At 43.9% G+C, this 11714-nt stretch overlaps 1 protein-coding gene across 1 annotated transcript in view; it reads right to left on the bottom strand.

Annotated features, from left to right (window-relative positions):
- Nucleotides 1-1854: 1854 nt before the first annotated feature.
- The window catches only part of LOC149453988 (uncharacterized), an 85995-nt gene continuing 76135 nt past the window's right edge, over nt 1855-11714 (bottom strand). Inside the window, exon 7 of the mRNA XM_089687980.1 lies at nt 1855-8413. Coding sequence (XP_089544106.1) covers nt 8344-8413 — 70 coding nt within the window. The 3' untranslated portion in view covers nt 1855-8343. The remainder of the gene's footprint in view (nt 8414-11714) is intronic.

Below are 11714 nucleotides of genomic sequence, written 5' to 3'. Positions count from 1 at the left end.
CCCCACTCCAAAAAAAATGGAGTGGGGTCCCCCTTAAAATCCCTACCGAACCCTTATCCGAGCATGCAGCCTGGCAGGTCAGGAAAGGGGGTAGATGAGCAAGGCCCCCCCCTCCTGATCCATACTAACATACAGTACTGTATCAGCTGTTAGCGGGGAACCTGCTGGAAAAAAAAGAATTGCTGACCATTGCAAATTAAAAAAAAACAATGTAGAGTCCTCCCCATCCATTCCAAGGCCTTCAGGTTTGGTATGGTTTTTGAGGGGAACCCCCACTCCAAAAAAAATGGAGTGGGGTCCCCCTTAAAATCCCTATCGAACCCTTATCTGAGCATGCAGCCCGGCAGGTCAGGAAAGGGGGTAGATGAGCAAGGCCCCCCCCCCCTCCTGATCCATACAAACATGCAGTACTGTATCAGCTGTTAGCGGGGAACCTGCTGGAAAAAAAAGAATTGCTGACCATTGCAAATTAAAAAAAAACAATGTAGAGTCCTCCCCATCCATTCCAAGGCCTTCAGGTTTGGTATGGTTTTTGAGGGGAACCCCCACTCCAAAAAAAATGGAGTGGGGTTCCCCTTAAAATCCCTACCGAACCCTTATCCGAGCATGCAGCCCGGCAGGTCAGGAAAGGGGGTAGATGAGCAAGACCCCCCCCCTCCTGAACCATACCAAGCTACATGCCCCTCAACATGGAGGAGGTGCTTTGGGGACAGGGAGCCAAGCCCCTTCCCCCCCCCAAAGTACCTTGTTCCCATGTTGATAGAGACAAGGACCTCTTCCCCACAACCCTGGCCGGTGGTTATGGGGGTCTGTGGGCGGGGGGATTATTAGAATCTGCCCCCCCCCCATGTGAATGAGTATGGGTACACGATAAGCCTACTTATTCACCAAAAAAGTGCAGTGTAAAAAAAAAAACAAAAAACACAGAAGACAGTTTTTGACAAGTCCTCTTGTTAAAAAACAAGATGTAAAAAAATGTCCCCCGGTGTAGATCCATCATCAACCATGATGCTCATTGCCACTGCCGACCTGACAGAAGAAAAAAAAGGCTCCGCTCTCAACGAAGGATCCCGTTGTCAGACAGCTCAGCCACCTGACAGTTCTCAAATAACTAAGAGTTGGGGCAACCCGATTACATCACCGGGTGACTCCGTCCTCTTGTAACATCATCGATAGGGGCATTGCCTCCTGTGTTTTTTTTACACTGCACTTTTTTTGGTGAATGAGTAGGAGTACCATGTACCCCAGACTCATTCACATAGGGGAGAGCCGGAATCTGGGTGCCCCCTTTTTCTAGATTCTGATAAGCCCCCCATCCACAGACCCCCACAACCACTGGCCACGGTTGTGGGGAAGAGGTCCTTGTCCCCATTAGACCTAAGACCAGAGGAGAAGCCTTTTGCCACTGGCCACAATCAATGGCCCCTTTGAATCGTCTGTGATGTCACTGCCCCATCTCGTCCATTCACTGAGAGAATGCAAAGTGTTCCCTGAATGGCACCAGTGCCGATCACAGTGAACTCCTGTGTTCACAATGCAGCAGGACAGTCACACTGCACGGGATCTGAAGGCTAGTGGAGATCAATGTAGTGACGGTGCCTACTACATCGATTTCCAGCTTCCACTGGGATCCCACAGGTATGGCACATACCGACACTGGTCTAAGCTGGATTGATGTAACCATTGCCATACCAGGAATTCATCTTTAAAGATCAGGTGTGCCATTTGACAATTATTGTTAAACAGACCTTTCTACTACCCCCCTACACACACACACACACCACCCTTCTCAACTGCTCCCCACCTTTGGTCCAGTGGTGGATTCAGTGACATTTGATAGAAAGGTACTTAGCATTTTTATTTTAATCTCTTTATTTAACTTTTGAAGTGAAGTCCAAAATGACCAAGACATAAGTAGTGCAATAGGTTCAAATATGTACAATCATTAAAAGTGCATAAAATAAATGTTACACAGTAGTAAATGTCAGCTTATTTTCTTATATGGATAGTACAGAAAAGGGTTAAAATCCCGGTCAGGTTTTTACTGCTGACACCATGAGAGACACCATTAGATTTTCACCAACTGTTCTGCTGATGCTTTACTGGACAGGAAGTGAAGGGAACTCTCCAACAGAAACACAGACAAAAAATATATATATTAGCAATGTACGGGAAGGTTAGAAACCCTGTTAGATTACTATTTCTGTCTCTGTTGTAGGTTTTCTTTCACTTCCTATCTGATAAAGCTGTTGTCAGTGGGACAAAGTGAAGGAACATCTCTGAAGGATCCCCAGATAGCAGTAAAAAAATCCTCTAAAATAAAATATTTTGACTTGCCATGAACTTTGGAGTCCATAGTTTAGCTAAAGTAAGCCTTTTTTTCAGCGGGAACGTGGGGGAGCACAGTTCCACCACCTCCAGCACTGAATGGGGTGCTGGGCTTTGTTGGAGGTTTTACTGTCACTGGGGGGGATTTTGTGCTGCTGGGGAGGTCTACTTTTGCTGGTGGGCGGTCTATTTTTGATGTGGATTATTTGGTACTGTTGAGGGAGGGGGTCTATTGTTGCTGGTGGGGGGAGGTCTATTTTTGCTTGGGATTATTTGGTACTGTTGAGGGAGGGGGTCTATTGTTGCTGGTGGGGGAGATCTATTTTTGCTTGGGATTATTTGGTACTGTTTAGGGAGGGGGTCTATTTTTGCTTCTGGAGGGTCTACTGATGCTGGCTACTGGAAGATATATTGTATTGTTACTGGCGAGGTGTTACTGTTTGCTGGGAGATCTATTGTTGCTGGTGGGGATATATTGTTGCTGATGAGGATCTATTGTTGCTCAGGGGAGTCCAAGGTTGCTGGGGGAATCTTATGTTCCTAGGTGATCAGTTGTTGCTGGGAGGGAATTAATGTTGCATGGGCGAGGGGGAATCTATTGTTGCTGGCTACAGGGGATTGTGCTTGGAGGTGGGTAGGGGACGGAGACAAGGGGTGACTTGGAATGAGGAGTACCTGCACCTATTCTCTGAGAAAAAAAAGCCCTAGCTAAAATAATTAGGTCTATATACCACAACAATCTAAGTTGTAATTTCTCACTACTCATGGCTCAAGATTAGGAGCGTTTTCTTCTGTCTGAGCTGCAGGTCTTCCTTCTACCAATCAATGTGAATGTCAAAGCTACTTAGCAGCTGCTGACAGCATATTGAATGGCATCCCCTGAACTCCAAACTCTCACCCTTTATACTGCAATAAGCCGCAGGTTGGGGTCATTCTCCACCATGCAGGCTGCGTGAGCTCGGGGGCAGGCAATGAATGTCCTGCAGCTCACTAGGGTTTGAAAAAGTGGGAATTCAGCTTAAAGATGAGTTCTGAGGAAGACAAAGCTCATCTTTAATTGAAAAGGCAGCACTGAGAAGTATGTACTCTAGAACTAGGACTTTGTGCCACCTACTATATATGACAACTGTGTGTGCTTGGATTTCAACTACTATTATAATTAATAAATTAAAAAATTAGAAAAAAAAATTAAATTAGAACCTGCTGGTTTTCCCACTTGATTTAGACTTTCATTCCATCATGGTACTCATCACCGTACAGATAAGGAATGTCATACTGTCATAATGTCGTAAATTAACATTCATTTTGTGGCAAACTGACACATGCATTTGCTTCCATTAACATATTTCCAGTTGCTTAGTGACAAATAAAATGTTCTGGTTGTTTTTTAATAGTGATTTCCCTGCTTAAATATATTCATTTAGAAATAGAGAAAGCAAAATAATCAAATGTTTTCCTGGTCCCTTTAATCTTTGGTTACAATGTGTTCATCTACTGTTTTTTCCTTTACATTAAAAAATGCTTGGTCCCAATTTTTAATACCCATCTGACACAAAAATGGTATCACTACAGTGCCAGGGCTCTGAGAATGCGGCTTTTCTCCCGATCACCAGGTAATTCCCCCTTGCTACTCCTATCCAGCACTATCACTTTGTAGCTCTGGGGGACACCTGAAGTGCACCGTTACTCTCCAGACCTCCAACACACAGGGATTCCAGAATCCAAAATGGCTGCCGCAGCACTTCCTGGAACGTCACGTGCCCTGGACGCGTTTCGTCTCTTCTGGACTTTGTCAACAAGGATCAGATAGATACAGATAGATGGTGCCTCAAACTGATGATGTGGTTCCTGGAAGTCAGAAGTTTCAGGCACCATCTTTCCACCATCTATCCAGACACAGAAAGCCAGCCAGCACATTGTGGGATGGAGAAATCACATGAGCCCGTTGACCTTTTAACAATGTGAGTTGCCAATTTTGTGTTTTTAATAAACAGTCCTTATGCTACACTTAGGCGCTTCCATCTCTCTCCCACCATCCCCTCAATGTCTATCTAATCTGGGTTAATCTGGGTTCAGGTGATAGTTTTGTAGGAAAAAGCAACCAATTGGTGATGAGCCGAACAGGTCACAAACTGAGATCTACTGAGGGATTGGCTCAAATGTTCTCAGTATGATCTGGTTCCATTCCTGGTAATCTCTGATAATCAAGTGAATAAGCTAATTGGAGAAGGTGCAAAACAGTGCCACATGTCCTCCTCAAAGTTTTCATGAATGCTTTTGGACCTGCATGTAATCTGCCCATAAAAATGGATCACACGTTGGTATTCAACTAAAATAATTTGGTCACCATGACTCCCAATGTCTTCAGCTTCTAAATCCATTAAAATGAGTCTTTCCTTCAGGAATGTTGACTTCTGAGCTGTGTGCTGATATTTCCAATTTCTCCTTAAAAAGTTGCCTGTCTTAGTGATGCTTTGGCTTTAAAAATTTGATTCACTCGCCTAAAACAAGTTAAGTCCTTTGGAAATTCTAGCTTTACTTTTAGCATGTTTGTTACAGGTCGGTAATCTAGGCAGTATTGAATCCATTAAGAAGAGTAGCCTTTTCAGAAGAACACCAGTAATGGTGCCTTAAATATTTCCCTTAAGACAGGTTTCCTTTAGGGCTTTTTTCAGTTCTGGCACCTCCAGTACTGAATGTATGTAATGGCAAGGGGTGCTGGGGTATCTTGGAAGGGCTATTGATGCTGGCTGCTACGGGATATATTTTTGTGTGGCAGTCGTTTGTTGCTGGGGAGGTCTATTGTGGCTGGTGGTGGATCTATTGTTGCTGGAAGGTATCTACTGTTGAGGGAATGGTATATTATTGGTGGCTGATGAAGAGTTTATTGCTGTTGGGAGTTCTGTTGTTGCTGGGTTGGCATTTTGTTGTGTGTGGGGGGGCATTGTTGCTGGTGGAATACATTGTTGCGGGGGGGGAGTCTATTGTTGCTGGGGGAGAGGGGCTTTATTGCTGCTGGCTGTGGGAGATATATTTTACTGCTTTTCTTGTTATTAACAAGTCCTATACAAATGACCTAGTACCATAAAATGATACTTGGCTTTATATTCTCTAAAAGGAACTGTACTGGGCAGTGGGTAGGAGGTGGAACCAAGAGATGGTGCTCGGAGGTGGATAGGGGGCGGAGACAAGAAGTAACTCGAAGGCAGGGTGGGGAGTTCCTGCACCTATTTTCTGAGAAAAAAAGCCCTGTGTAAACATACAATACAAGCCTGGTTAAAGTATCCTTTTAAAATGCAGGTGGGTGACATTGGGGCAGTTTTACTAAAACTGGAGCACTCAAATCTGATGCAGATGTGCATGGTAGCCAATCAGCTTCTACCTTCAGCTTGTTCACTCAATTGTTTTTGTAAAAATCTACAAATTCATTGGCTGCTGACTTACCTGTCCCCAGGTCCAGTGGTGTGCTCACCCGAGGGAGCAGTGGGTACCATCTTTAGTCCACGACGCCATTATCTTAGCTGTGGGCACCCAGTTGTGACAGCTTGCGGCTTCACAGCGTGATTCCCACTGCGCATTGTGATTGGTCCTGAAGTCTTCTGGGAAGTGTGCTGTGTCCCAGAAGACTGCGGGGAGGGAGGACAGAAGGAGAACTGGGAGAAGTGGGAGCCGCTATATTTTAAAACCTCTTCCCACTCCATAAAAGATTGCCAAATGTGAAATAGGAGTGGGGAAGGAGCAGAACATCCCCTTTTGAGTGGATTTCTGCTTCAAGCTTTGGCAATAAAACCTGGAAGCTGATTGGTTTCTATGCAGAGCTTCACCAGATTTTGTACTCTCCAGCTTTAGTAAATAACCCCTATAGAGTTTATCACACCCCCATATTCCAGATACTGCAATGAATCAATATTTAAATAATCACTCATACCTGGGTTTGAAAATAAGTACTATCCGCACTTTTAATCTAGAGAGGGGTTTTCGGTGAAGATGAGCCCAAATGTGGGATGGAAATATGAAGGTGATGCAGCCAATATGGGTTATTATGATGATGAAGGGAACCACTTGCCTTCTAGCCGTCCAGCAATAAGAATGCCAGTTCTGGCAGGCAGGTCCTGCACATCAGACTTGACATTGTGGGACTTACTTGTTAACAGAGTTGTGACCCTTCCGCAATCACTAATATTCACTTTACCTATCCAATCATGTGAAAAGCAAATTCCTGTTCACTTTATTTTTATTTATTACAGGTACTTATATAGCGCCATCAATTTATGCAGAGCTTTACATATATATTGTACATTCACATCAGTCCCTAACCCTCAAGGGGCGTACAATCTAAAGTTCCCTAACTCACATTCAAACATACACATACTAGGGACAATTTAGAAAGGAGCCAATTAATCTACCAGCATGTCTTTGGAGAGTGAGAGGAAGCCAGAGTACCCAGAGGAAACCCACGCAGGCACAGGGAGAACATGCAAACCCCAGGCAGGTGGTGCCATGGTTGGGATTTCAACCAACAACCCTAGTACTGCCAGGTGGAAGTGCTAATCATTTAGCCACTGTGCTAAAGCTGAATTAAAGCCCCCTTGTTACTCACTGGGGTAGATTTACTAAAACTGGCGAACTCAGAATCTGGTACAGCTGTGCATGGGAGCCAATCAGCTTCTAACTTCAGCTTGTTCAATTAAGTTTTAGCAATAAAACCTGGAAGCTGATTGGTTTTTATGCAGAAGTGAGCCTGATTTTTCACTCTACAGCTTTAGTAAATAAAACCCCACTCTGACCAAGCAGGCTCTTTATTGCAGAAGAGACATATAGGGGTTTATTTACTAAGGCTGGAGAGTGCAAAATCAGGCTCACTTCTGCATAAAAACCAATCAGCTTCCAGGTTTTATAGTCAAAGCTTAATTGAACAAGCTGAGGTTAGAAGCTGATTGTCTACCATGCACAGCTGCACCAGATTCTGAGTGCTCCAGTTTTAGTAAATCTACCCCATAATGTCTCTTCTGCAATAAAACACACTTACCTGCCTGCTCACAGCAGTTCTCCAGCATGTAAACTGAGCTGCACTTGTGCAGGTCAGCTTGAAATGCCGGCCTGATCCCTGTATGCCGGGATGATGCAGGAGTGACGCCATCCCGTACTGGCCAATAAAGTTCGCCAAAGACTGGTCCCAGAAGATACCAGAGAGGGATATGGACCATTGGAGGAAAGGTAAGTATAGCTTCCTTTATTTCCTCTTTAATACCAAATTGTGTGCAGATGCTTTTCACATGATTGCATCAGTAAAGTGAATATTCCAAATTTTTTGGAGTGAAGATTCTCAACTCCTTTAGTAAACTGGCTCAATAGATTTGCACACTGATGTAGGGTAATATTGAACTGATTTTGGTATGCTGCTGCAGCATTCACCTGCTTGAAACCAACCTTTACAATGATGTTTCCATCCATCAGACTAGCACCTACTCTGCTCACCTTTAGGCGCACTCTGAAAACCTATCTCTTCAGGGAAGCCTACCCAGCCCTCAGCTAACTACTGAACTCCTCCACTCGTCCTACCACTCCATCCCCCACAGCTATTTCCTCCTGTACCACTATCCCTCCCTCCTAGATTGTAAGCTCCAAGGAGCAGGGCCCTCGATCCCCTCGTGTATTGAATCGTATTGTCTCGTGTTCTGTCTCCCACCATGTAAAGCGCTGAGCTAACTGTCGGCGTTATATAAATCCTGTATAAAAATAATAATAATAATGTTTCTAGTCTCCATTCAGCATGAATAGGTTGATTGACAGCTTCGGGATAGTACAGCACCCTGCCTATTGATTTTCATAGACTGGTAGATTCTATGCCATGACAAGGCCTGTAACACGTTATTACATTTAATAATCATGTTGCTTTTATCAGTTTAATTTTTCCAATACAAATTTATACTGATTCTCAAAAATAAAGGAAAAAAAGAAGAGTAGAAACAACTGTTACACTCTGCTTTGACTTGCAGATTAGGTGTGTTCTTCTCATTCAACACCCAAGGTCTTCAGTAAAGAGATTGTATGCTTCATGTACTGTGAATCCGGGTATCCTTTCCTGTTTACAGCAAACACAATGGCTGAAGTGGCTGCTGATATATATTTGCCATACAAAAACACATATTCATACATTCACATACTGTCTGTTCGCTATAAAGCTTCAACTTATTTCCCCTATACATGATGTGAGACCTTGATTGGGATTAAGGGAATGTTGGTGGAAAGAAAGGGACCTCAGCCAGGCTGGAACTGCTAATAACAGGAATTTATGCCACTTGTAATATTTAGAAAGATCAGTAGCTTTTTACATGGAGCCAAGCCTACCTTTGATTGATATACAGTTTTGATTTTCTAATCTTCTTGAAATCAACTATCTTAACACCAAATTCAAGAGCAATGTTTCTGGATATAATAAGAAATATGATTGCCACATAGCAGCCTCTGCCTCTTCTGACTTTTCCGTCCCTATTTCAAAAGTAGTTTCATTACCAAAATCTATGCTGTTAAACTTGCAGTCTACTAACGCCTAGACCAGGGGGTCTCCAAACTATGGCCCTCCAGCTGTTGAAGTACGACAAGTCCCATCATGCCTCTGCGAGTCTTGCCTGTGGCTGTCAGAGTCTTGCAAAGCCTCATGGGACATGCAGTTCCTCAACACCTGGAGGGCCATAGTCCATAGAACCCTGGCCTAGGCCAATCATTATGTAGCCATGCAGTAATCTGCTGGTTGCCATCAGGGTTTTATTTACGGCAAGACACTCACCTTCACAGCTCTGGACAGGGTGGCATTTTTCAGAGGGGGCAGCACTGCCACTTGGAAGAAGGGATGGAAGAAGGGGCACACATGGCATGGGGACCTGTTGGGTTCCGGGAGATGCTGTGGGTTTCATGACGGTATATGCACAGCCCGACTCTCGTTCCTGGGGATGTCCGGAGCTGTGAAGGTGAGTGTCTCACCATGCGGAATGGTGGCTGGTATATGGGGGCAGTGGTAGTGGAAGGCTCGGGTGGAGGGCAGGGGTGTTGTTGGTCAATGTCAAGCTCTTTGTGCACGGGGGGAAGGTGCCAATTTTTGTGTTGCCTAGGGCAGCACAAAACCTGAATACACCACTGGTTGCCGATCCTCTCTGATAATCCTGTGCAATTAAAAGCCTTGCTGTCAGAGCTACTGGAGAAGGATTCCGTGAAGTGGAGTTGCACCCAAAAGTGGAAACTCCACTTTTTTGCCTCCCCAAATGTGGCACCAGAGGGGGGGGGGCAGAAAAGCTGAGTTTCCTTTTTTGGGTGCAACCCCACTATAAGGAATCCTTCTCCAGTAGCCCTGACAGCAAGGTTTTGACAGGTACCTGCTCCCACGTTCTTCGGCTCAGTTTGCCACGGTGAACTGAGCAGGAAGTTCGGCACCCCCCCCCCCCCAGCGCTCTGCAACATTTCCAATGTCCCAGAAGACTACGGCCCATTCACAAAGTGTAGCACGCTTCACGCATGTGCAGTCGGACATTGGCGGTAAAGCCGCAAGGCTTCACAGTTGGTTTCCTTTAGTCAAGATGGCGGTGCCAGAACCCGACAGCCAATTGAAGAATTGGCTTGGGGTGAAGACACCATTAAGTGCCCTACTATTTCAGTATTTGTAGCTGTTGACTTTTAACCTTTTTTTGGGGGGAGGTGGTGGGGGCTGGAACTCTTCTTTAATATTATATATTATAAACTTAATATTACTATTTGTTTTGATTCCTTAATATATTTAGCTTTACATCCTCAGAGAGCATGCAGCACAGTATGTTGCTCTGAAGAAGAGGGTACCTACCCTTGAAATGCATCAGCCATTGGAAGTGTCTTCCCTACATTGGGATCGGTGCAGTGGACCAGGGTGTGCAGGTCACATCTGTTTTATTTCTACAATTAAAGAGTTTTTAAGGTAATGCGCTAAGCTGGTGTGCCCTTGCAGCATGCAACACCTCCCTCTTTGTTTTCCTCCTAATTCTTACACTCTTTCTAGTCTCTCCTTTAAATGTTTAGAATAGAATGAGAAGAAAAACATTTTTGCATTTTGGATAGAATAAGGGAGGGTTATAACCCCTGGTAGTTTTTTTTGCCACCTGTGTCCCATTAGGGAAATTTACCTTCACTTCCTGTCCCAAAGCCAAAACAAGGAATGAAAGGAGATCCCTGCAATAACTTGGGACCCCCAGGTCATCATTAGTGTCCCCATTGAAAGATTTCTCCTCTGTTTTTTTTCTGGACCCAAAATTTGGGAGTTTTGTTTACTTTCAGTGATAATGGAAAACAGGATAAATCGAAAGGGTGAATCTCACTAGCAGTGGCACAGACAACAATAAAAAAATGAATAGGCATTTTAATCCATCTCCACTCTGTCCAAAACAACAAAAAAAAAGTTTTGCCTTTAATTAGGGAGATTCACCCTCTATTTGTCATTGAAATTCAAAGTAGAAAAAACACCTAAATTTTGGGTTGTCCACAGAAAAGGGGAAATCATCCAATGGGGACTCTAGTTCTGCTGACCTGGGGGTCCCTAAGGAATTCCCTTATTTTGCAGGGATTTCCCCTCATTTCCTGTTTGGCTATGGGACAAGAAATGAAGGGAAATATCTGCAATGGGACACAGATGGTGAACAAAAAAAATCTGATAGGGGTTATAACCATCCCTTAAGCCAGCCATACATGGATTGAATTCCGAAAGAATTTTCTTTCAAAAATCTTTTCTAAGAATTTTCATTTGAATTTCACACCATTAGTGGGTCATAGAAACAGCTGATTTTCGTGTGACCATCGAATTTGAGTGATCCGGCATGTTGGAAATTTTTTGAAAATTTAACGAATTTTGAATTAGTGATGGGAGAATCGTGCGAGAAATATAAACAAAAAAGTAATGAGCTTGAGCTGTGACCTGGAAAGAAAAGAAAATTCTTGGTCAGGAAAATTATTTTCTGTAGCAACATGAGGTGAAATTGAAGGCTTGGTTGGTTGAATTTCGAAATCAATGGTGGCAACATCGGATTACAAAATGCACATAATTTCCAATTTTCTAAAGAAAATTTGTTCGGAATTCGACCCATGTATGGCTTGCATTACTCTAGACCAGGGGTCTGCAACCTTTAAGACATAAAGAGCCACTTGGACCCGTTTCCGAGAGGGAAAAAAAGACTGGGAGCCGCAAAACCATTGCAACATTTAAAACAAATCCGACACTGCATATATTGCAAAAAACGCTCTGGTCATAAAGGGGGTTTAAGGGCCCAGTAAGCAAAGGGTTAATCAGGGCCACAGTGTATCGTCATAATCACAATCATAGCCTTAGGTCAGTGGTGGGCAACCTTTTTTTTCGACTGAGCCAAATC

Source organism: Staurois parvus, unplaced genomic scaffold (genome assembly GCF_062004578.1).
Source record: "Staurois parvus isolate SC_StPar_1 unplaced genomic scaffold, SC_StPar_1.0 ptg000442l, whole genome shotgun sequence".
Taxonomy (NCBI): Eukaryota; Metazoa; Chordata; class Amphibia; order Anura; family Ranidae; genus Staurois; species Staurois parvus.
Note: the sequence above shows the minus strand (reverse complement) of the source record. Positions and strands in the feature narration are given on the sequence as shown.